This window comes from Astatotilapia calliptera, chromosome 10 (assembly GCF_964374335.1).
Source record: "Astatotilapia calliptera chromosome 10, fAstCal68.1, whole genome shotgun sequence".
In the NCBI taxonomy this organism is placed as follows: Eukaryota; Metazoa; Chordata; class Actinopteri; order Cichliformes; family Cichlidae; genus Astatotilapia; species Astatotilapia calliptera.
In genome coordinates, this window is record NC_137431.1 from 3,472,818 (window position 1) to 3,499,781 (window position 26,964).

The 26,964-nt window shown below is 39.5% G+C and overlaps 1 protein-coding gene across 5 annotated transcripts in view; it reads left to right on the top strand.

Moving 5' to 3' along the window:
* Nucleotides 1-4,558: 4,558 nt before the first annotated feature.
* usp25 (ubiquitin specific peptidase 25) overlaps nucleotides 4,559-26,964 on the top strand; it is a 35,840-nt gene continuing 13,434 nt past the window's right edge. For 4 of the 5 annotated variants that reach the window (XM_026182372.2, XM_080306971.1, XM_026182376.2 and 1 more), the window contains exons 1-10: nucleotides 4,559-4,786; nucleotides 13,514-13,591; nucleotides 13,876-14,020; nucleotides 14,814-14,937; nucleotides 16,515-16,677; nucleotides 18,477-18,563; nucleotides 21,009-21,146; nucleotides 23,563-23,639; nucleotides 24,071-24,144; nucleotides 25,589-25,740. In XM_026182372.2, coding sequence (XP_026038157.1) covers nucleotides 4,745-4,786; nucleotides 13,514-13,591; nucleotides 13,876-14,020; nucleotides 14,814-14,937; nucleotides 16,515-16,677; nucleotides 18,477-18,563; nucleotides 21,009-21,146; nucleotides 23,563-23,639; nucleotides 24,071-24,144; nucleotides 25,589-25,740 — 1,080 coding nt within the window. In that variant the 5' untranslated portion in view covers nucleotides 4,559-4,744. The remainder of the gene's footprint in view (nucleotides 4,787-13,513; nucleotides 13,592-13,875; nucleotides 14,021-14,813; nucleotides 14,938-16,514; nucleotides 16,678-18,476; nucleotides 18,564-21,008; nucleotides 21,147-23,562; nucleotides 23,640-24,070; nucleotides 24,145-25,588; nucleotides 25,741-26,964) is intronic. The other variant, XM_080306970.1, reaches the window with a different exon arrangement.

Below are 26,964 nucleotides of genomic sequence, written 5' to 3' on the forward strand. Positions count from 1 at the left end.
TTACAGCTTCATGTTTTATGACATATAAATTTGCTGTTGGGGAACAATAAGTGAGTAGTGTTGAAAACAACCACTGAGGTTTGCTGCATGAAAAAACAAAGACTGGATTTGATTGATTTACTGATTGGCCGTCTGCTTCCCTTTGCAGCTTCCGTAGATGCATTGTATTTTCTTTTCCTGTTTATAAGTTACCCTCACATTAGTGAATTTAAGATTGAAATGAGGTTTAACTGAATGGCTTGTATTAACAAATAAGCCTTTAAAACAAATGATGTGTTTCAGTGCGATCGGAAAACCTGCACTCCTCGCAGTTATATGTAATTTTATGCTGACTCTTTTTCTTAAAGACGTCATGGACTCATAAAAAAAATTCAGATAGATAGATAGACTTTAAACCAAATCATTCTTGGACACTGGCTCGTGTCTAAAACCCCTGAGGAAAAAAAACTGAAGAAAACCTGGCAGGTACAAAAGCAGACTCAAGAGCAGCACATGGCCCATAACCATACAGGTATTTCAACATTTTGTTTCCAAAACATTGTTGCAATATAATGTGTATACAGAAAGTCTGCTTGAAGCCAACCCAACCTGGTCTGTTTGCAAAGGGTCTTATTTTAGCCACACATGAAGCACCATAGTTGGTTCATTTGCTTAAAGAGGGAGATCCTGGGGGGAAATGGGCACATCTCAAAACATTTTTAAGCATTAATTTTCTAGTTCTGCTTATTTTTTATTATCTTTCAGGTTCCACGGAGCTGGTATAGCCAGAAAATTTGCTAAAATAAAGAAGCAAAACTGACTGTGAAATCTCATCGGTGCGTTCGTGGATTAACTGAATTCTACAATACAATAACGTGTAACTGTTTTATTCAGTATGCGGGGTAAACCTTTATCCCACATATTGGTGTGGCAGGTCTAAAAGGCAGGTCTATGTCCTGGAGCACGGGCTCATCATGTTGTTGCATTTTCACATATATTAGAAATTTAAATATATTTAAATGGCTTCAATAAGTAAATCCAGTTGTATCTCTGTGACAAGATGCAAGAAAGTATCAACATTTTACTCCTTTATGAAGTCATTAATGCGATGGACGTGTCTGCAAAGTGTGGCAGTTACAGTGGAGTCATTTATAGAGCCAAATTGTCAATTAAATGCTCGGCTGTTCTTAGGCTGGTAGCACTGGCATCACTACACAGGAGTGAAAATATTGCATGTAGTTTGGATCAAACTTTAAATACGTTATTATAAAATGTTTGTTGAAGTTCAGATTAGACCATATGGGCCCCATGAACTAACATGAATGCTACATCCTTGTGTTAAAGGACAGTTGTAATGTACATGCGTTGTTGTTGGATTACTGTATCGGGCAGAGCGAGAAGGAGGATTTTCAATGTCCTGGTGCGAGTGGAGCTATTATCATACAGCCCTCGGGCTCACTTTCGGGATCTGTTTTGATCTTCAACAAACAAGCAGACATCAGCTTGTCAGCCAAGGATCTATTCAGACTGCAGCGGCTTCTGTTTGACTTTGCCAATTGATTCATCAACTTATTTTCTGATTGGTTTCCTGACAGCTTCCCCGATTCTCTGACTGATAGCTCTACTTTTTGCCTTGAGGTCAAACTGTGTGATGTGTCTGCTCAGACAAGAAGGCTGTTTTAAGAGGCTGCCCTGGGTGTTTAAGGTAACCTTCACACACTCTGTGGTGGTCAGTGAATATTTCAGCACACTGCACATAGAAGTATAAAATATTGATTAAGGCACCGTGCTGAAAAATGAAAACAGACTCTGTGATTTATAATGCTACTTGATTTGGCAAGTGGAATCATTTTCATGTTTCATTCCTTCTTCCACATTTCTGCTGCTGCTGTGTGGGGCTGTGATTATGCAAGCTGGTGCTCCAAAGGAGGATGTTGCCATCTGCTGGGAGAAAAGCTGAATAGCATGGGGTAACAGCACAACCTTGATTTGTTGCTATGACAAAATAATGTATTAATACTGTTATATATTTATATTACTATATGTTTATGGATATGAATTAAATTCAAACTCAGTTTGAGCTAAATCGCAGTTATTGTTATAATGAAACTACAAAATGTACACTGATCAAATCCTGTTTACATCCTCAGTTCTGTTGCCAGATCCTTCTTCCAGTGCCATCATAAAGTTCTGATGTTTCCCATTAATATTTATATGTACTAGTTAGATGACACAGTTCATGTTAACAAAGCATGCTGACAGCTACAGTTATAACTATTACAACAATGCTATTCCTGAACATCTAAAGGATGACCCAGTTCTGTGTGAGAGGACTGTTCTCTTCCATCTTGCACTGAATTAATAACAGCTGACAGACCTGAAAGCCCAGTGTTTGGATGTTGGTGTTATTATCTCGGTCTGAATAATTAGGACAGAATGTGGACAGCTGAATTCAGTGCCTTACACTTGCAAGACCCCCACGCTGGCGTTCACAAACTATGAAATACCATAAAGGTAACAGATGTCATGAGCTTTGAAATGTTGCTGTGATAGGAGAAAATGATCATAACTGCCCCTAATAAATGAACAAACCAGGAATGTTGTCAGTCATCTTTAGCCTGACAAGCAGCCTTTTCTATCCTTATCATCCTTTCATGGAAGGGGATGGCATTTTTTGCTCCAGAACCCCGAGTGAAAACCCCGGGTGTGGAAATTTGACTGTTATATAATTGTAAAGTAGCACCTCCTTGAGGCCAAATGATTCCTCTCATCTTACAGGAGGTAAGGATCAGGAGTAGAAGGTGAACACTGGGCACCGAGCATGGAGGCATACTAAAGGGAAAGGCAGTTCTCAATATATGAGAATTAAAGTGAATCTGATACTAATACATCACAAAAAACAACAAAAACACGACTCAGATAGAGCAAACCACTGCTGAGGTAGCTCAGTCTAGGCAATATTTACTTTTAATGAAATAATATTATAAATTTTCTATATATTGAGTTTATTTTCTATGTTTTTAAAATGCAGTTTAAGAAGTTTTTAGTGCAGTAAAAACAAATTGCATGCCTTTGTCATTTGTCACCTACTAAAGATCCATTTTAATATACTTTAACACAACCGGCAGATGTGAAACATAAAAGTGTGATCAGAGGTCAAATGTTCAGATTCAAACTATAATGTGATATTTAAACTCACCGTATACCAGTATCATTTCCTAAATGTTGCCAATAGGCAGCAGAATTTTAAGCAAAGTTTGAGAGATAACAGACATTTTATCCAAATTTGACCCTATTTAACCACAAAGAAGAGGCCAGAGGTTCAAAGTAACGTGATATTTAGAATTTTCATATATAGTTCCCTATATGCCTATATGTTTTCAATGCAAACAATGACAGGAAGAAACATAGTTTTTAAATAGCTGTGTATAGGATTATTAGCACTCTGAGCTTCGGGTCAATCTATTGACCTTGAAGAAAATGTCAGAGGTCAGATTTTAAGTCTTTGTACTTATAGGTTGACAATACACCAAGCTTATAAGAAAAAAGGTTCCAAATTATAAGGCTTTTTGTCTGTTTGTGACTGATAAATCATTAAGTTGACCTTGAAGACCTCAGTGGATGTCAGCCAAATTTTAATAGATTGTTAACACGACCCCACTCTACACCCCTCCAAAGAGTTATCAGAATTCATTCAAAACTTTTCGAGTTTACAGACAGAATGACACGCATGCAAACAGTACCAAAAACATAAACTCCTTGGAGGAAAAAGAAAAAGGCAGCTGCCCAGAATGTGGCACACACAATGGTTAAGAGAAAAAGTCTTGTGGATCACATGAAAACTATGAAGTCAGAGCATGTCCAACACAAACACTTTAACAGTCTGGTGTGTGTATTTCACACCCAAGGATTATAACAGTGACTGTATGTTTTTCTGCTACCTGACTTTATAATGGGAAATTGGATGGGTCACTGTACAAACTGTGAATGTAAGTTGAAGGAGGTATGCCTTACTTAAAGGCATAGTTTTGGAACTTGTCTATCATTATAATGTCACATTTTCGTGTAAGGACTGATGCTTATCTAGCACTTTTCTACTCTACCTGGGCACTTTGTCTAAGATTCGTAGACATAATGATGCATCGGGGCAACTTGGGGTTCAGTATCTTGGCCAAAGAAGCAGGGATCGAACACCCGACCCTCCGATTAGAAGACCAGTTGTAACCTTATCTTACAAAGCGACAAAAGCGATTGTTTTAAAATCATTTTAATTTCAATATATATATATATATATATATATATATATATATATATATATATATATATATATATATATATATATATATATTCCTTGAAAAATTCTGTTTTCAAGTACACTAAAACACAAACAAAATATCAAGAATTCCTTGGCGATTTGGTGCATTAAGAAATGTGCTGAAGCTAAGCAATAACAATGTGGTTCAAATGAATCGCAAAATTTCTGGCTATAATTGTAGTTTGCATTAATTTCCCCCAAAAGTCCCGTTCATGATGGTAACGCAGTTCAACAGACCTGAGTAATCGATCCCAGCTCACAGGCAGCGAAGAGCAATGTTTTCATGCCTACTGACGACTTGCGCTAGTCACTCTGCCATGGCGTCCGTAATGTCGCTGATTAAGGAGGGGACATCGTAGCATCTCCTTTTTATATCGCTTTGGTGAACGGTATATCGTGCATTTTGCTACTCCTGGTTTGAATTTAACAAAATTTCCCACTGAACCGGCCATGACCGTGGAGCAGAATGTCCTCCAGCAGCATTCTCAGAAGGTAAGCTGCCATATGATAACTTGGTGGCTAGCTAACTTTAGCTTAACTGTATTCCTACATAGTTTAGGAGCTCAAAGAACGCAGAGGGTGGGTGAATTAGTTCCTTGGTTGGTAGGGTGTACCTTGAATTGTTGTTTAAAGACGTCGTGCGTCACCCTTTTGTGAAGAACCGTTTGTAAATCCCACATAACTGCATGTAAGCTGGGCCTTACGTTACCCTGGGTCAGTGCTTTATTCAATATTTTGCTAGCCAGTGTACGTGCTAATGTAGCCGTTAGCGATAGCTAACGGTACCACGTAAAGTTACCTGAAACCCCAACATCGTCCTTTACGCTGGGTTACGTTTAACAGAAGCTAGCTATTCCTATATTATAACATGATGCTCTGCATGGTAACGTCAGCAATATGGGCTATTCGTCACTTAAAATAAACAAGGCTAAGTGACAGTGACAGATTTAACGTTAGCTTGTCGACGTCTTCATAGTAAGTAAATCTTTGATTTCTCTGACGGTTTTAGCTGAAGTCTTCTGATAAACTACCCCCCCCCCTCACCACCAAATAAATTAATGTTTAGTTTGATCAAGTGCTTACTCTTTGTTTGTGTGAGCAAATGTTTCCTATGTTACTCATCACATATCTGATACCTTTGTTTACAAAGCATGTCCAACGGCGAAGGTGGAAACCCACCCGAGCAACGATGCTTGGCAGGGATTGAGTGTTCGGATTGCAAGCCAGGCGTGTGACAGTTCATAACCGGGAAGGCAGATTATTATGTTACATTTGATCACACCGCTCTCATTTTACCAAAGTGCATTAAGATCCGCTGCTTAGACGCCTAGTTATGCGATTTAGTCCGTGGCCACCATGCCCAGTACCGCATAGCTCTGGTTACTTATGTAACCACTTGAGTGATGTTGCTTAATCATAGGTTAGATGTTTGCTCCGCGGATCCAGAGTAAAAGAAATCATATTTTTGCAAAAGTCTTATGTAATTGCAGCGATGCTTTACTACACTTCATACAGTCCAGGAGCTCTGCAGCGCAGGCCTGCTGTGTTCAAATAAATCAGCTCCCCAGCCTTTAAAACATGAGTAAGCACCATCAGGCATATGGTGGGCTCATTACACAAGTTACGGTCTTAGGCAAACTAAATACTTGAGCCTCTGTAATGGCTCACACTTGAATTTTTTTCTGTTATTGAGCAGCCTGACCTTATTAGTGGCTGACATCATACTACAACAACAGCTGTTGAATGTGTACTGTAATTAGGGCTGCCACAAATGATTTTTGATAGTCGACTAGTCACCGATTATTTTTGCGATTGGTCGACTAATCAGATCATGCATCCATTGGACGTAAAACGTACAGCTTATTGCACCAGCAGCATCTGCTCTTATATAACTAGCATTAGCTTACAGCTTTAAGTGTTTAAGGTATGTGCTAACTAAAAATAAAGACAAGATGATACTTTATTAAATTTTAATGACATTTGCAGATTGTTTCGATGAAGTTTAATAAACTCCTTGCTATCTAAAATATAACAGGACATCGGAGTATATTCTCGAGCATCTCACACTTCTGATAATCAGCTGTCTGCTTGACGTTTATTCAGCTGTGTAAAAACTATAACTTTAATCTCAGCCAAACCGATTTACTCAGGAACAAATAAAATACTAAAAAAAAGCCAAACAATAACATTTTTTAGTTATCTAAGTGACTTATTTATGTTTAACCTGAGTAGAGTATCTTACTAAAAAAAAAAGAAAAAAAGAAGAAGACGATTTGCCGTTCTCACGGGCTCTAGTGAGCCTAGCCCCCGGCTCGCTATCAAGCTGGTGGGTAACAGACGTCTCCGAAAACGTCGGAGCGCTTTTGAAAATATGTGGTGTCTTGATAAACTGAGCAGATATTTGAGGTTTACACAGTTATATTCTCGCCTAAAAATATGTTAAACGTTTATTTTGTGACCCAGAAAGAATAATAAGAGTAATATTAAAACTAACTAGCTGCTGCCATTGTTGGTGTCACTACCCGATCCGTACCGGAAACCCGATCGGTACCCCGCATGCGCGAAAGGTGTCTACTTCCGGTCGAAGCGTTTTACGATAGTTACGGGTCAGAGTATCTGTTAAGATGTTAAGGATAATAAGTATCTCTTAAAATGTTTCCAATAATGAAACATTTCAATATAATGTAGACAAAAACAAAAAACAAAAAGAAAGTTACGGATCAGGACTCCCCGATCCTTACTGCGCATGTGCAAAGTCGGACCGTACAAATCGGGTCTACCCGATCCGTACCACGCATGTGCAGGGGTTTTCTTCTTCTGTCCGTTTAATGGCAGTTTACTCCCCAGTGTAAGAGGATACCGCCACCTGCTGACTGAGTGAATGAACCCTATTGTAAACTGAATTAGCGTCATTACAAATGTGTGCTAAATTTGATTTAGTGATAGTCGAGTGTGTTTATGCTTGTCTGTGTGGAGAGGATTGATTGGAATAGTGATGATGATGTCCGCTATCACTGTCAATTGTCAGTAAACACTTCATCTGGCTGATGAATCTTCACGTGACATATTACAAAGTCTGTATTATTAACTCTGTAATTAGGTGCCATTCTTCTTATTTTACGGCGCTGTTGTTCAATCGGGGGACGCTCTCTGTTGAGGAGAAAAGTGTGAATTTGTTTGTATACGGAGGTATCCATTGTTTAAATGTCCCCGTAGTCGAAAAGGAGGCAGAGCTGTTGAGAAATGCTAGGAGCTAACTGGGCGCTAACCGTGTCATTCAAATATATTGAATGTCGCAATGTTGGCAAAGAGAGGAAGTGACGTAAGATTTGCGCATGCGGGGTACCGATCGGGTTTCCGCTACGGCTCGGGTAGCGACAGTGACAGTTGGAAACTGAGCTGGGCTGCGCTATGAATTCTGGGACAGAGCTACGTCTTCGGGGTTTAACGGCAGCTGGCATCCTTGTACGTGCAGTGCTACCATCTTCTGTTTCAGTCCGTTATTACACTCTTAAATCCTACTACTTATTCCTGCGTCTTTTGTGATCTTACAAAGCTTCAAACGAGGCGTCGACTATTAAATTAGTCGTCGACGATTTTGATAGTCGACGTAATCGTGACTAGTCGACTAATCGTGGCAGCCCTAACTGTAATAGATTGTTTGTCTTGTGTTAATAAATATGTAGGGTTTCTGCTGATTCTGATTGGAGTATATGTATAAAGTAGTTTGGGTCTGATTTGTTTTGAAAGCAGAGTAGTGTGTTTTGGGATATCGCTGTAGTCAGTTGTGCTCCATCAACACTCAGGGTGTGGTGCTGGTTTTCATGCAGAGACCTGTAGATAGCAAGATGAGAAAATTTGAAAAGACTTCTGATCCTGTCTGTACAATTTCTTTTCTTCATTTTTGGTTGTGTCCCCCCCCCCCTAAAAAAAACAAAAAAAAATCTGCTTTAAAACGTGTGTGCGTGTCTGAGCAACTGTTCTTGTGGTAGTCTTGGCCCATATCTGTCACAGGTGCAACTTCCTTCACATTTCTTGTCCTGGGCTGCTTCCACATGTACATAGGTATCTTTTTGTTTTTAAACAAGGATTTTCTGCTTTCATTTTCAAAAGAATCTACATCCATGTGAAAATGCAAAGGAACAATCCGGTTGTTCAGTGATGACGCGACGAATCCTACTTCCGGGTCTAAAGTAGTCTGTGTTTAATATGGCTTTTGTGTTGTTAACATGTTTAATGTTATGTATTTTCTTCTATTTGATCTCAAAAAGCTCCTAAAACAGTCAGTGATCACTGTTGACCTCCCTCGGCTTTTATTACCGCTAATCATTTATTTAAGCTCAGTTTTTAAAACCTTAGGATGTAACTACAGCCCAGCCCATGCAGCAGTATATGAATGACTAACCTCGTATTGTGGATGGATTATCTCAGTTGTTCTCCTGGCTGAAGTTTGGTCCGTTTACAGCATCCTGCCATGCGATTACATTTGTTTCTGACCACCGAGAACACTCACGTTAACTTTTATCGAGTGGAAAAAAAGTTAGCTTGTTTATATTATGCTAACATAGCTGTGTCGCTAGCGGTCACGTAGCACATCATTATATACCAGCTAGCCCAACTTCAGTAACCCTACAAACGTCACTGCTGTTTAGTTTTCTGTCTTCATTTATGCTGGAAGTGATAACAGAGCTGTACGTTTTAATTTGTTTCCAAAACCCCGCAGTCAGGACATGCTATATTATATTTAGATAGAAGCTAGCGAGCTAACTCCCTGCTAACTTCTAACTCCGTTAAATGTCATAAATTCCGTTTTCATGGATGCCTGGATGTTAAACTCAATTGTTACACCTGGTAGAGCAGAACGCTGATCATTTTATTAAAGATGAAAGACTTTAGACAGTTTTTCAACTCTCAGTAATGCCATAGTGATCGTTTGATATATGGACCTGCAGCGGAGTTTAGACCCAGACACGGCTAGTGACGTCAGACTGAACAACCGGATGTCATGGTTATGCCATAGCAACAGGTGGTGAAATGTCAGCCAGTCAAAAGCCTAACGGGAACAACAAAAACAAGGTACAGAGTTCTTACGTCAAAAAAAGACAGGTGCATAGGTTTTTAAGGAATGCAAGACAAGAGCTTCATTTTCCTTATCCATATGTAAACACAGAAATGAGAGCTTCCTAAGGTTTTCACTCTGGGACAACCTTTTCAGAAGCTCTGTTTTCATTAGATTAGGATAGGTGCATGAGCCACCGCACTACGACTACCTTTGTATCAGTGCTTTCTTTACCACTCACCATGCCTTACCATTCACAACAGGCCTGCTGTAACAGAAGCCTTAGAGAAAAGCTGTCTTCACTGTGGACTTACAAATATTGTTTAAATGTTATGACAACTGAAGCGGGTGTGAGGAAGCATATGAGCAGTTTCTGACTCATGTTTTATTTTAGACATTGGTCCTCGCATGTTAGTACTTGTTAAGCTTAAGTAAGATTAGTTGTTCTCTGTAGTGACAGGCCAAAAGTCAGAGTATCACTTCCTCTAGAAGGTTGATAGGAAGCGTGTATTCCTGTCAGCTGCGTATTCTCGTTTTATAAACTTGAAAGGTTATTGCAGGCAAATTGGACTTGTTGTATATTCTGTTGCTGCAAGGTGTTAACTTTCCTTCATTCTCTACATTGACTGACTCTGCAAAAACATTTACTCTTGAGGGTTGACAGAAGCACAGGGAAAATCACATAACATCCATCAGAAACAGAAGTTAAGCCTCCAGCCTTGTAGAGAAAAACCTCCTTAGAGCTGGAGGAAGTGAGTATCTTACTTGAGGATAATAAGATATGGCTGGTGCAAATCTGAGGTTTTTTACTGAACAGCCTTAGTCTTAGAGCTGTCTTGGTCTCAAAATTCTATCATGACATTTCAGTGAAATTTGTGGTAATTATATGACGACACAGGAAAAAACAAACCTAAGTTTATTGGTGTTTGCAGCCTTCAGGCAGTAGCATTTATTACTAGAAACCAAGTGAGGGGAGTTTTCCATCCTCCTTTTCTAAGGAGCTGCAGTCATTGATGACACACTACCTAATCTGAAGTGTGAATCTGTTGCTACAAGTTACCAGCAGCATTATAGACAATAGTAGTGACAGAGCAAATGTAGGCACACAAGTAGACTTTGTAGTGTTTGGAAATGTTTACGTAGAAGTATATAATACCTGATTAACACTTTGAAACTTTTGGGTTATTTTGGATGTCATGATATGGCACAGCCCTACTTTTGATCATCATGCATTCTGATGATGATTCAATTTGTTAATTAGTCAGCAATTATTTCAAGAACTCTTATCTCTGCTTCCTGTGGGCAAAAAACCTCCTGTTCTAGACTCCAGTACCTCACCTGCTCAGGTCTGCCCACCTGTCAGTATCACCCTGTTGTCTCGTCCCACAGCAAATGAAAATAATCATTCAGGAAACATATGAATTTGAATGTATCTTTAACATTACTCAATAGAAGTGTCAGAATACAAATGAAATTAGTAAGGATAATGCAAATTAAAGTGTTAGTGGTATTTAAACAAAAAGTATTTAAAGTGCAAATAGGAAAATAAAATGGTTTCTGTCCATAAGGTCAAATAAAGCTTCAAATTAAATCAAAAAGATTTTTTCTCAGTCTAAAATAACACGTTTCCATAACTTACAGATGAGTCAGTGCATGAATTCACGATTGCAGTGGACATGCTCTGGAGTGAGGCTTGCTCTTATCTTTGAGATGATGTTCCCAGCTGCTGAAAACCTGCTAAAGATGCTTTCTGTCATGACTTCCATTTGAGAGGTGCATGAGCCTCTTTACAGGGCAAATTCATCTATACGCTTTTGCTTAATACTAGTAAAACAACCAAACAGAATCAGAAAAGACCATGACCAGTGTGTTTTTCAGATGGTGTAGTGTTTAATGCCAGTTAAACAGTGTATTTGATTATATGTATATAATTAGGTGGTGTTGTCCAACCCTCAGATTAACTACCTAACATTAGGTGGAAGAGGTTTATTATTCAGAATAAACGCTAACATTAATATGAGAAAAAACAAAAACAAAGAGACAGCGTAACTACTCCTGTTTAATGGTTTACTATCGCATTTCACTCATTAGCTAACTAAACTGAAATGGGGTTCGTTTAGCAACCATCATCCGGGGAAGTTTCCAACTGTACAATATTAACATAAACAAAGTATCAACGCGACACACTAAAATGGACCCATTCACATTCGAGGTCACAGCTCCATGGTGCTGGTGTTTGATACACTCGTGCACTGCAGTAGTGCTGTCATGTTAGGAAAGTTCCACTTTGCACAGTCTGCATTTAGCTCTTAGTTTTCTGTTAAATGCTTTCACATTTTTTAAATTCTCTCTCCTCCTGTCTTGCTGCTCAGGCTATGTCCTTCTTCGTTAGTACTGAGTGCAGTCTTGGCAGACGATAGAGGTGATACTGCCCCCATAGCTTCCTGTAGTGTATTGCAGTTACAAAAACACAACTACATGGTATTAGTATACGATGCATCAACAAGCTTTCCAGCTCTGATATCTAAGATTAAGAATTCAGTATTTTTGGTAATTGGAGTTGTTGTCCTGGTTTGTTTACTGTGCAACAGCATAGCTCAGAACACCTGCTGCTTTGTGATATGCCGTGCTCCCAGACATCACTCTTTTTCACTGCTTTTTGTGTCGTAGCTGGAGCAACACCATTGAAAGTGTTTAGAAATGTTTTTCGCATAGGTGGTGCACAACGTTGCCATGGGTGTTTGTTGTGCAATTAGCTTATAGTGTGTAAATAACATACAATAATGAGTCCTAAATCATGAAAGAGCCCTTTAAACGAATATTCTTGTCAGTCGCCTGTTCCACCTGTGAAAGCTACAGTCTGTAGACCTCTCAGTCAAGACTTATGACGTCTGTATCGGATGTTCAAGTTGTTTATCGTTACAAAATTTACATGATATTAATAATTTCATTTACCACAGGTGCACTGCCTTTCACACTGTGTTGTTACTGCAACAAACACAATCCAGAAACCTTGCCTGATGTGGTCTTAGGCACACGCCAAAGCTCCAACCATCTGCTGTTGTTGTTTTCAAGAGGCAGCCAATCAAATGAAAGCAAACTTATAGTGGGAAGTTGTTGTTTTTTTTGTTTAGGGGGCTGCAGCAAGGTCCAGCAGAAAATAACTAAAAATCGTTTTTGAACTTTGAGTTTTAAAAAGTTACTATATTTGAGTTAAAGAATTGCATCTGTCTGTCTGTAATAGACTATCCATCTATAGATAGACAGACAGCGTATTATTAATTTTGTAATTATTATTACTACTATAATACAGTCTACATAAATAGTGTCCTGACTGCAGCTGTTAGCCTAATATCATGTAAGAGAACTGTTCAAGATCATTTAATGTGAGGCAAAAGTGACTTTGGTGTGGCTGTGGTTGTTATTGATTAATCAATGCTCAGTTAAACACTTTTTTCTTTAATTGGCCTTTTTTTTTCTTTTTTTTTTACCTTTTATTGGACAGCGTAGTCGAGAGTACATGGGACTGTGAAACAGTGAATGGTAAGGGACAGAGTCAAAACCATGCTCCTGCAGGCTTCCTGCATATGTGTTACCTGCTCAACCAGGTGAGCGATAGGAGCGCTCAAGGTAGTTAAACACTCCTGATAATTTGAATCAGTCTCTGAGGAACGGTGTGGACAGCTAGTGCAATGTTTGTCTGTGCCCTCCCCCGAGGAATCCAGCTAATGAATAATTTTGTTATTGTTAATCTGCCTATTTTTTTTTCTTAATCATTTTATCCATGAAGTGGCAGGGACACTGAAAGATGCCAACTACAATTTCCCGGAGACCATTATGATAAAATCATTAAATGATTAAACAACTCCCACTAAATATCGAGCCTTCCCATATACCCTTAGATGGGATTGATTAACATGCTGTGCTTTTTGTAAATCATCTAGCTGCCAATACACTTCTGTACATTCTTATGAGTTAAGAGTAAGTTATTTATTGATTTAACTGAGTTGCTGGCTTTTCATCCCAGTTAAGGGGGGAAAGCCAGTGACGGGGTTTTTGTGTTTTGAAGAAGAAGAAGAAGTTGGACCTGTAAAATATAGTTTCCATCATTTTCAGGCTCTGTTATCAACACCCTCTTGATGATTTTTCTTCTTCAACAGCACCAGCAGACACTACTGAACCAGTTGAGGGAGGTCACAGGCACCACAGATGTACAGTTGCTTCAGCAGGCCCTGCAGGTACATTTTGAAACACAGGCTAAAAACGGGAAAAGTCAGGGATATTGTGTGTTTACAGTAGATATTTTTTCAGTGGGAAATGTGAGAGTTTTCTGTCTTAAACTCAGTCAGTTTATTCTAATGGGACTGTTGACACAAGTTACACTGTGCAGTCATTTCTCCCAGAGCAAAGTTTTACTTTGTATTAAATGCAGGCATTTTTGAGGTTCTCTAGTCTTTCCCTGCAGCTAATAATTTTCTTTAAATTACATGGAGACATTAACCTAAACATGCTGTTGCTGCAGGTGAGTAATGGAGACCTGGGTGAAGCCGTGGCCTTTCTGACAGAGAAGAATGCCAAGGTTCCTCAACAAGATGAGACCACTTACTACCAGACATCCCAGGTGGCCAGCGACAGATACATCAGCGTGGGCAGCCAGGCAGACACGAGTGAGTAGCTTGGTTCAAGTTTTGGTGCTGTTATAGTTTCAGAACAGCACGTCAACATCCAGTGGTCCCACAAGTAGACATGCTCACTTCAACACTCACATAAATTAAGAGCTGACTAAGCTAATCAAGTATATTTAACTTAAGGGGATTTTAGCATTTTGATGCAATTGTAAACAATCCTGTTCTTATTTTCAAATTTCAGTCACTGCTAACAAGCATCCCTTTCTCATCTTTGGTTGCTTCATCACATGATTTGCTGAACAAGTTACTGCTGTTGCAGTCCTTCATATCATTCAACTTGGATTTTTTCCAGTCTCTCATAGCATGGCTGGACTGTCTCCAAGTCCATATTCCACGACTATACTTGCTACAGTAGTCTTGAATAGCCCTGGAGATGCTCTATACCCAGACCCTGCACCAGCTACCAGTGTGGTTGGACTATGTCTGCGGGTCAAGGGTTGTCACTGGATGGGTAGCTGGCTGATTCAGTTGGCAAAATGAGCATTTCATGAATGTTGTTAACATATAACTAATATAATAGAGCATACATTTGCCTCCTGTTACACGTGCACATGTATCCGGACCCTGTCATAATTAGAATTTAAATGTGTGAGAAACTTGGATAATTGTATTAAAATGGCATGTTTCACATCATTATTGTGTTATTCAACACACCACACTTGACCAACACAAAGTTTTAGTCCAGGACACTAAGTATCCAGAGTGTAAATGATGGTTGCATGTTAGTGTTGATCCAAACCAAATTGCTGTCGTGTGTGCTTTGTTGATGCAGACGTGATTGACCTGACTGGAGATGATAAAGATGACTTGCAGAGGGCCATTGCCCTCAGCTTGGAGGAATCCAACCGGGCATTCAGGGAGACGGGCATCACTGATGAAGAGCAGGCCATCAGCAGGTATCAGCGACTGACAACAACTTTGACAGGAAACGATATTTTAAGAAATCCACACTTTACTTCACCCACACGGTCTCTATCTTTTCCCTGAGTGTGATGAAGATAAGATAACCTTTATTAGTCCCACGCGTGGGAAACTCACTACATAGAAGACATAAGCTTCGAAGGCATTTGAAGGGGGTGGGGGGTGAGTGTAGGTCTGTGTCAGTGTACATGCATATGTGTGCGTAGGAGTGTGTGTGTGTGTGTGTGTGTGTGTGTGTGTGTGTGTGTGTGTGTGTTCCGTGTTCAGCCAAGAGAAAGTGTCCCTTCGCCCGGTTAGGCAAAAGTCAACAATCTTCGGTCGACGCAAGGGGCCTTGAATGAGGAGGGAGAAAGTCACACCACAGTCTTATTATCTAAAGGAGAATTTTTATTCCTGTCAGCTTTTGCCTTGAGCATCCAGCTGGTGCCAGGGGGGCCGCATGAGATGAAGATGGTAGTTGTTTTGGTTAGTGTGAACAAATTTTACAATTGGTCTAATGTCCGTCACTGGTCACAGGTCTCTCAATTCCTGTTGTTCTTCCTAAAGATGTTATCCATATAGCAGAGCCATGAGCTTCTCCAAGATCTTATCCATATTGCGTTCAAAAACACAGTCTGAGTACTCACAGCCCTGCCCATCGTCTATCATGTCGGCCAGCCTTGTGGAATTTTGAACAGCTGTAGCTGCTTCTTGTTCTTCGATAAGCCCGGTCCGAGCCAGCTCCAGTCAGCCAGAACTCTGTTATCATGGTTCCGAATTGGTAGATGTCGTTTAATGTCCTCCATCAAGAGTGTCTCCAGACACCTGACGCAACCGACCATCGAGTATCCGGCAGCAAACGTCTCCGCAGGACAATCGGGCTCTCCCAGGAGTTGTCAATTTCATTAAGGGACCAGTTGATCAAATCCATAATTCTTCTTTAGGTTTTTAGAGAACAAGTCTGGGAGACTCTCTTAGGGTTAGAGAATAAGCGAGACTATACAATAGACATGAGAAGCCAAGCAGGAAAGAAAGTGCGACCGCCTCCGTCAAGAGCCAAGAGAAGAAGTATGAAAGTACTATACTTACTCTTGTATTGTGAAACACATGATCCCTGTTGTAATAAATAGAACTAGGTCAGGTCAAATAGTTGCTGTGTCTTTGCAGCATATGTTATCTGTTTAATAGTAAATAATTTATATCAGAGAGAAAATTCATGCGTTACACAACCCGTCTATTTCTCAGGAGTAATACTGCAGTGACTATTTGACCAATAATTTTGTTTTATTATTTATATATTTTTGGCCACCATCCAGAATGGTACTTGATGGTGCGCTACTATGTAATAAGTATGTGGAGGTTATTTTGCATTTTAAACCCCAGTTCAACTGAAGCACAGTGGCCATCAGGATGAGCCTTTCTGTTGTCCGACAGTTTTTTAGCAGATGAGTAGAGCGAAAGAAATTTGACCTTTTGGGAGATGCAGAGTAAATAACCAGCAGCAGGTGATGTAGTGACCCACACACAAGTTCATTCCCTCTATCTTGTTTTTATTTCCTTCCTGCTTTTCCAGAGTTTTGGAGGCCAGTATAGCAGAAAACAAAGCGAGTCTGAAGCGCACTCACACAGAGGTATGGAGCGACTCACCCAACCCACACGACAGGAAGAGGATAGACAACTGCCCTGTGGGTCTGAAAAATGTCGGCAATACCTGCTGGTTCAGCGCGGTCATTCAGGTAGGCACACACAAGTGGACACATGTACTTCCTGAGGGCTCAAAAGCAAGTGAACAGGATTGTTTCAAATTGAAAGCCCTTTTTGTTTGTCAGCTGGACTCTTTGCTGTTTCTTTTACTGCTATTTATTAACTTTTTTTAAAATTGTTTTTGCTAAAGGAGATTTATGAAGGCTTTTGAGTTCTTGGCCTTGAGATTCCTTAATGCATCCCTGCTTATGAAGCAAATATCACTGCTGTAATCTGCAGCAGTCAGCTTAAGTAGGAGTGAATAGACTGTTAAAGAGTCTAAATCCTTAATGCTGGGTGCAAGAATATGTCAACAAGACCCAGCTTCTTGTATGCTGGGAACTGAGTGGTAAAATGTGACCTAAGGTGAAATATGGTAGATCAACATTGGATACACTATCACATGGTGCTTGGCACCAGTGTTTAATCTTACCCCTACTGTGGAGTAGAAGGTACTCCTTAAACCTGACACCACTGCAGTTAGAAGAACAGGAGTAAACAAGTTTCTCTTTTCTAAATTCAAATTATGATAATGTTTTATGTTCAAAGAGCTCCAGTGGACTTTAAAAAAGAAAAGAAAAAAAAGAAACATTTATAATGGCTTTTAATTAAAAAAATGCATTTACAAAGCATCAATAAATTTGCTGCGTGCTCTGCAATATTTATAGTTTTCATATTTGTAACAAGTCGCACCAGAATCTGATGTAGTGACCGTTTCCTCTTTAGTGTCTTTTATCACAGTATTTAATGGGGTGGGCCATGATAGCTGGAAGGGAAGTCAGAATGTAACTGTAAACAACTTGAGCTTTCAATGAAAGCATTTGTTTATTTAGGAAGTTGTAGAAAATAAACCCAACGTGACCCAAGGAGTCTGCTCACTGCTAAAGCTTCTGTGTAATGACAAAGATTTGAAGCCACGTCAGGCAAATACAGATCAGTTGTCAGTTTATTTACAGGTTTTCTGAATTAATAAAACATTAAATTCTATTATGTGAACCAAATGTGGTTTCTTTTAGAGGGAATCGCCATTCTGGTGAAACGTTAAATCGTTTTCACCTAGTTAAGCACAATTTGCAGGTGAAATTTGTAAATCTCACTAGGCAAAGCAACATACTTGTGATCCATAATTTTAACCAAAGTCATTTTTTCTGTCTTGTTGCTAATATAATTCAGCTCACTAATATAATTTAATGGTGAGCTGAAAGTGATTCCAGCAGTGGAGGGAAACGGTCTCAGAGGTAGAAGAGGATGAGGATGAAAGGGGAAAATAATTATAGATGAAATATGATATCTCTGATAGACCATGTTCTTGTCTCTATAGTAATAACATATATGAAAAAAGGAATAAAGGGTATGAGTATATCCCATTCCCTTCCATGGTAAATGTTTGTTTTACATATTTAAGTACTTACAGGCTGTGTCTTATTAATATTAATCACATAATATTCTTAAATGTTTACTAGATTTAGTCAAATTCTTGTTGTAAAACTTTTTCTGTGTGACAAATGCAAAAGACATTCATGGATAAATCAGCTTATCATAGAAGTGTACACTGACTGGCCACTTTATTAGGTGTACCTTGTTAATATTGAGTTAGAAGCCCGTTTGGCTTCATAGCTTCTTTAATTCTTTGTGGTATAAATTCAACTATATGCTGGAAACAGTCCTCAGAGATTTTGGTGCATATTGATACGACAGCATCACACAGATATTGCAGATTTGTCATCAGTAATACATACCTTCCTGTATGCAAGATTTCACTCATTTTTCTTCATCCTTCTTCAACCTCAAGTCTCTGTTCAACTTGCTCGAGTTCCAGAGGCTGGTGCTCAATTACTCACCGCCAGCCAGAGTCCACGACCTGCCTCGTAATCAAAAGGTGAGAGCCCTTACTCTTCAGATCCGACAGGGTAAAGCGAAGCACCGATTATTAAGTCTGTGCATGATGTCGTCCAAGGCTTTCAAGTTCAGTTGACTGCCCTGCTTCATATCCCATTTATATAATAGCAGTGCCACTACAGCCTGTCACAGCTAGCAGTGCTTTAGCTCTGAGGGTTTGACCTTCTTAGAAACATTTGCCATCATTCAACAGCTGGCGATCGTGCCCTAAGGTCACTCCAGCTTATCATTTTGCCCCCTGACAGTTAACTTAACTGACTGCTAGCAAGCTGTAAGAAGTGCCGACTGGCGTGAAATGTTTGAAGTCTTGGTATTTATCTGCCAGGATAGAGATCAGCATGCAGAGCAGATGTGTTATGATTGATCCAGGAGCTTTTTAAAAAAAAAAAATTAATTGTTTCAAATTCATCTTGTCACACACACACCGATGTACTAGCAGTGTAGTTCCCAGGATGTCTTCACACCTTTTTCTTACAGAGCCCTCACCGTAGGTTTAGTCGGCTGTTGCTAATCTGGTCTAAGCCTCTGCTCTAGAAGCATAGTTTGGGGTGGTCATCCCTTCATCTCACTTCCCTCTGTTTTAATCACTGACCTTTTGCTTTAGTGCTACATTGCTACAGGCTGGAATCTAATCTTTACATAAACATCCCTGAACAAAAAAACAAGTGAGCTTTTTGTAGTCTGCTTTCAAACCCTGCATCTTGTTGGCATTATGTCACTGCGCTGTCATTGCTGATGTTAAAGATAAGGAACTCAAAGTCTGTATGTATAATTTCTTTACTTAAAGATTGTATGTATTTTCTCTGTGTTTTGACATGTTATGAAAAACACAGTTGAAACTATTACAAAGTCAAAAAATATATATATTTAAAATAATATGCATGAACACAAACCTATGTTGAGTAATATTAAAATGTAAATTTTAAAAGAACGGTAGAAGATGGCTCCAATGAAGCCTTCTCAATATTTGAAACCTCAGAGTTTTGTTTTGGCCACTGCTGTGTTGTTTTGATGTTGACCACATGTCAGCAGCGTGTCAGAGGGTGGAACACTAACTAGCTTAGCATAGCTTGACATAGCAGCTAATTAGAGGTAATTGACAGATTACTAAAATATTACTAAAATATTACAGTTTTATTCAAACTGCAGCTCAGTTATGCCGCATTATGTCAAGTGCCTGACAGAAATAAACAACGCTTGAAAAGGAACATAGGGCGAGAGGCGGGGTACACCCTGGACAGGTCACCAGTCTGTCGCCGGGCCAACACACAGGGACAGACAACCATTCACACTCACATTCATTCGCACATTCACACCTAGTGACAATTTGAATTATCCAATTAACCTATCCCCACAAGCTGCAAGTCTTTGGACGGTGGGAGGAAGCCGGAGTACCCGGAGAGAACCCACGCAAACACGGGGAGAACATGCAAACTCCACACAGAAAGACCCCGGCCTGATGTTGGAATTGAACTCAGGACCTTCTTGCTGTGCGGCAACAGTGCTAACCACCGTGCCACCGTGCTGCCCCTTGTGCAATACTTTTTGTAAATAGTCAACAGTGCAATAGACTCAATACTTGAAATGTGCAATTCACTTGTATTTTTATTTTTTATTCCTATTTATTCTATTTATCCCCTTTGTATATTTTATTTATATTTGTCTCTGTATTTATATGTGTGTGTGTATGTATATATATATGTATGTATATATATATATATATATATATATATATATATATATATATATATATATATATATATATATATATATATATATATATATATATATATATATATATAGTATATGTATATATGTATATATATATATATATATGTATATATATATATATATATATATATGTATATATATGTATATATATGTATATGTATATATATGTATATATATGTATATATATGTATATGTATATATATGTATATATATGTATATATATATATATATGTATATATATATGTATATATATATATATATGTATATATATATATATATATGTATATATGTATATATATATGTATATATATATGTATATATGTATATATATATGTATATATATATGTATATATATATATATAACAATTCTGTAACTGTAACTTCGGTCGTTGCTGTGCTTTTTTTGGAAGTCGAATTTCCCAGAGGAACCCACCCGAGGGATTAATAAAGTTCTATCTTATCTTATCTTATCTTAAAAACATGGATATCAAAGCCAGTTTAGTCTCTCCATTCATTTAAAATGACACCTAGCATTCGTTTTTGGATATTAATGGAAACATACTTTTGATACTTTAGCTTTGCCTTCATTTTTTAATAATAATTGAGAAGATGCCTTTTGTTTATGACCTAGATTGCTTGTCTTCAGTAAGTTTGATCCACTCAATTGTTGACACGGATTGTATTCTTTGTCCAGGAGCACAGGAACCTGCCCTTCATGCAGGAGCTGAGGAACCTTTTCTCTCTCATGGTGGGCTCTAAGAGGAAATATGTAGATCCATCACGAGCTGTGGAAATCCTCAAAGATGCCTTTAAGTCGAGTGAGTCACAGCAGGTAAGCCTCTTTCTGTTACAACCTGCTTTGCAGAATAGCACTCCAATGAAAAGACCTTTTTTGCAAGGAGGTCAGAGATTATGTTCTTAGTCCATCGAATCAAAGCGACTGAAAGCATTCAAATTTTACGGTGCTGTGAAAAACTATTTGCATGTTTTCTTGCAAAATTGTCAAATTTACACGTTTCAGAGCATTAAAGATTAAGATAACCAGAGTAAATGCAAAAACCTTTAAATAATGATTTCATGTATTAAGGGAAAAGCTAGCTAAGTCTACCTGGCAAGTGAAAAGGTAATTGCCCCCTTTGTTAAATCATGAAAGAACTGTAATTAACCACATTTTTGGACAGCTGAGTTTAAGGCTTTGCCAGTGCCGTTATCCATAAATGGAGAAAATGTCGAACAGTGGTGAACCTTCTCAGGAATGACCCGCGTAACAAAATTAAATTCTGTCGACTGACGAGATGAATATTGCACTTTTTGGAAGGTCTGAGCTCTGTTACACCTGGCAGAAAATTGATATAGTATTTCATCTGGAAAAAACCCCAAAAACCTCTTACCAGCAGAAAACATGGTTGGAGTAGTGTGATGGTGTGGGGCTGCTTTACCTGGACCAGGATGTTCAGGACCTGGACGACTTGCTGTTATTGACGGAACCATGAATTCTGCTCTTTACCAGAAAAGTCTGAAAGGAAATGTCCAGTTATCAGTTTGTACCCTGAGTGTTCTTGGGTTGTACAGCAGGACAATGATCCATAACACACCTGCAAGTCCACCTTAAAAAAACACATGAAATTAAGTTTTTGGAGTGGCCTAGTCAAAGTCCAGACTTCAGTCTGAGATAGTGGACCAAAATTCCTCCACAGCGATGTGACCGATTCATTGTCAGTTATCACAAACATTTTCTTGCAGTTCTTGGGGTAAGGGTGGCACATTTAGGTTTATGGGCAACAACTTTGTCCATGCAGGATCAGGTAGGCTAACATAGCTTTCTTTCCCTTAATAAATGAAATCATCATTTAAAAACTACATTTTGTGCTTCATCAGGTTAACGTCTACTAATATTAAAATTAGTTTAAGCATCTCAAATGTGTAATTGTGATAAATATGCAAATACAAATTACTTAGAGTAATTCTCAGTTCCACTTTATGGAGGCAGGCTACTGTTGACTAACGTTTGGAGTCCCAAAAGTTTGGGCGGTGTTAGCAGTCACCCTAGATGTCAGGCATTAGAGTTGGGCGATTGCTTCCATAGTCCATTCATCTTATTATTGGCATCTGATCGATGCCAATACCACCAGGCAGCAGAGGATCCTGCCATTACATTAGCACTAATATCCTCCATACAGTAGTAGCAGAAATATCCCCCTCTTTTTGTCTCTTATTTGATGATGATTATGATGAATTAGTCTAGGAATGAACTGCTGAGCTTGCACAAATACATCTGAGCTCCAAGTGTCAGTTACATGTGAAGCTCTGACATAAAACTATGGCTTGGCAGATAATGTTTTTGTGAATAATGAAAGTATCCATCCATCCATCCATTTCCTTCCGCTTATCCGTGGCCGGGTCGCGGGGGCAGCAGCCCAAGCAGAGAAGCCCAGACCTCCCTCTCCAAAGCTTATCCGGGGGAACACCAAGGCGTTCCCAGGCCAGCCGAGAGATCTAATCTCTCCAGCATGTCCTGGGTCTGCCCCGGGGCCTCCTCCCGGTGGGACATGCCCGGAAAACCGCGCCCAGGAGGTATCCTTGTCAGATGCCCGAACCACCTCAACTGGCTGTGGAGGAGCAGCGGCTCAATAACTCGCTAATGGAAATTTGCCGCGTTAATGCGGTTATGGCGTTAACGTCAGTTTAACGAGATTAACGCTGGCGGCAATAGTATTATAGTATTAACTGCATCAGTCGGGAATATTGGAAAAGAAAACCCCAAACACTTATCCGCCTTTATTTAGTGACTATTAACCTTCTTCGTCCCCTCTGAAGTCTGCCACAAAAGTTACGTTGGCCATTAATTATCTGATTTGTGTGTTCATCCACGAAATGTGATAGACATGCATAAAATGTACGAAACGGTGCATTTGTTCTTCTTACGCAGACATCCTTGCTAGGCCAGGGGTTAACTGAGGTCAGCCTCATGGCCCGTGTGCTCATCAGTCATGTCTCTCCTTCGTATTACTCAGGCTGGATAGACATTAACCTGAATTACTAGATGACATTGATATCTACCAGAGAGTGCCCTCGAGGCATACGGGTTACCTTTGAAGTTCACCAGGTTGCGAGATTCTCCAATAAGACTGCTGCTCTTACATCCAAAGTGCACGCAGATGATAGATGACATTGATTTGAATGACCTCCATATTATTGGTTTTCTGTACTTTTATTTGTTTACTCTTTATCTGTGCTTCGCTCAACAGCAGGATGTTAGTGAGTTCACCCACAAGCTGCTGGACTGGTTGGAGGATGCCTTCCAGATGAAGGCAGAAGAAGACAGGTAAGCTCAGCTGTACCTGGATCCAGAGGTTGCTGTGGAAACAGTGACCCCATAGTCAGGCAGGTTGTCTGACTTGCTGATGTTGTGCCGGTCTCAGACTACACAGTGTTTTCAAGTGATATGACAGATTAGACTATTAGAGTCAGGTTTAGAGAGCTGAACGGTAGGGAATGAGCAAAAACACTGTCACAAGGGTTCCCTTTTTTCCTCAAACAGCTGAGGTAAACAGTTGCACAAAGCAGCCATTTTTGTTCCCAAACCAAATCAGCGGCTTTCTTCATGTGGGTTGTGTCATAATCAGGCTGATTATTGTGTAATCTGATTCCGACATTAGAATGTGACATATTTTAAAGGGCACAATAAAAAAATTTCCTTGTTTACATGAAATGTGAAGAAGTGAGGCCTGTAACATTATCCTGATTTTTCTCCAGGGAGGGTGAGAAGCCAAAGAACCCAATGGTGGAACTTTTCTATGGTCGTTTCCTTGCTGTGGGGGTCCATGAAGGTGAGACGGGGTGTTTAATTGAAACCAATAAAGAGAAAAAAAGAGGCATACTTGGTCGTATCACAGAGAAATACAGTGTTAGCATAGTCTGATTGCAGCAGCCGCAAAGCAAAGCAAGTCCTTGCCCCTAGTAATGAAAGGTGACCTTGTCTTAATGAGATGTGATCCATGCAAAAGAGGAGAGTGTTTGCATTGATTGTGGAAGACCTCGACGGCTGATTGACATTGTGCTTATTACGCATGACAGTACTGGCCCAGAGCCACCAAAAGCTGGGCCCATGGACTCTGCTGTTCACAAAACGACCTTAATGCCTCATCTGCATGTCCCCTAGCAACTCCAGTCCTGCACCTTTTTTTTTTAAAGTCACTTCCTCACCCTAGTCACTGTGAGGATGTGGGTGCTGAACAAGTAAAAATCACCTCGGATGTAAAGAAGTATAAAAGGTACCATGCACCTTTGTCTTTCTTTTAAAATTTCCAACACCTTTAATGCAGAATGTTGGGAGATAATATAATATACTCATCATGGACACTTCCCTAATAAAATGACATCTGGCACCAGAAGACTATTAAAGCAAGTGACCAACCTGACTTAAGCAATAGCTAAAACATTTATGTATTATAATTTAAATGATAGCGCTCCATTAATTGAGTATGTCATTAAATTATGGCCCATGCTTTGGAATAAGATGTGGCTCTTTGGTTGAGATTACTTCTATGGTAATACAGTATCCATCTTTTATGTACACTTTGTGGTCTAGCTTTTTCACATTTTAGTATAACTTTTTTTTTCTCTGACGTTTATGTTATTTCCAGTTTGAAACTATTTTCCCAAAATTCCATAACTGAAAGATGTGGAGCTGCACTGCATTCTCAAAACATGTTTTCCTAACACTGCATGCAAAACCAGCCACACTATTCAGAGCTACTAGTTAATAAACACCCCAGTGAACTCTAATACAATTTAAAGAGAAGCATATAGCGACAAAAAAAAGTGAGTCAGATAGCAGATTTTAAAAAACAAAACCAGTCTGAACAATGGCCGAGTATCCCTTCAGAAATTTGTGCAGCACTGACATTCTGCTTACTGAAGAGGATTCAGTCTGTGATCCAGAACAAAGGTGGAAATACAAAGCATTAAGAAAATAAAAGATTTACATACTTCCTGCTGTTCCCAGTACGGGGCCAGTATTTAATATAAAAAACTGTTGCTTTCTGTAATTACAGAATAACACAGTTAATCCCTGAAGTGATGTAATTATTGGAATTTGATATAACTTTGAATCATGTTAGTGATATTGCAAAGTGATGTTCATACCTCTACTGTTGCGTTTTGGGGGCATAGGCCACACAATAGGCACTTAGTGTGCACTCTGGTTTTTCTCAGACGCTCTTTCAAGTGCACTCATCTGTCCATGTCTGTTGTATGTGTGCAATCCCACAGGTAAAAAATTTGAAAACACAGAGATGTTTGGACAGTACCCCTTGCAGGTCAACGGGTTCAAGGACCTACACGAGTGTCTTGAGGCAGCAATGATCGAGGGTGAGATCGAGTCCCTGCACTCAGCAGAGAATTCTGCCAGGTCTGGACAAGAAGTAAGTGCCAGAGCTCGCTAACAGTTAAGCTCCCGCAGAAGAACTTTAGATTTAGATTGGTTTTCCATCAGAAAGTGTTTTATACGTCACAAAAAAATCTCTAATATCCGTCTGATCTTTCCATCTTGGAAAGCCACATTAAATAAAAACACCTGCATATGAAACATTTGCTTTACATGTTTGCATCAATATATATATTCCACAATTCTATTTGCCATCTTCACCTCTCAGTGGCACAGAGAAAGCAATCAGGTTAAAAGTAAGAGATTATGTGCTGGCTCCTCTCCAAAGGGCTAACCTCTCATGACAATGACAATAAAGTTTCTGATTCTGATTTGCCCTTATGTGACACCTGTACTATTTTGGGTTTGACCTCAGCTTAGCTGTAGCCTTGACTGCGCTGTCCCAGAGCTGCCTGGAGCAGCTAATTATCAGGCCAGCAGGTTTGCAGATGAGTATGGCACCCAGCCCTCTGGAAAAAACACCAGCCATCAGCATTGGAAATGAAAGGAGACAATGCCATTCACATCATACACAGTAGCAGGGTTTGCAGATTACTTAACTTAAGAGAGATGAGAAGTGCAAAGTCACACAATGTGTTAGTTGGTGACTGAGGCTATGTCCACGTTAGCCCAGATAGATTTGAAAACGGCTACTTCGTCTGAAAATGCTCCGCATCCACACTGTCGTTTTCAGTCGTTTTCACAGAGTTGTGCGTCCACATTGAAACGGCCAAAAACACTTACCTTCCAGTACTGCGCACGCGTGAAACGTGAGACGATTCGACCTGTGCCATTTCCTTCTGCTGTTTATTTACTTTCCGGCTCTTTGAAACGTCGCGGCAAAATGTTGAGGAAAGCGCGAAGTCGTTTTTTTTAAATAGACTAACAATGAGGTGGAGTTGTTGCTGCGAGTAACACAAAAGTACAAAGTTGCAAAAGCGAGTGAGAATTGAAGAATTTGAAGAAAAGCTCTCTGGAGCACATACAGACTGATATTAATCTTTAATAGGGCTGTCAACACTGAGAGCAAACAAAACAACTGCTGTGTAACGCCCTCCGCTATCTTAGTTTAATTGGTCACTTGACTGCATCACTCGACTAAAATGTGTCATGGTTTTCTACAGTCTCTCTGTCCACACTGTGATGTGAAAGCACCGTTTTCAAATGTATGCGTTTTTGAGAGCATTTTAAAAACGCTGCGTTTTCCATGAGCAAAAACGCC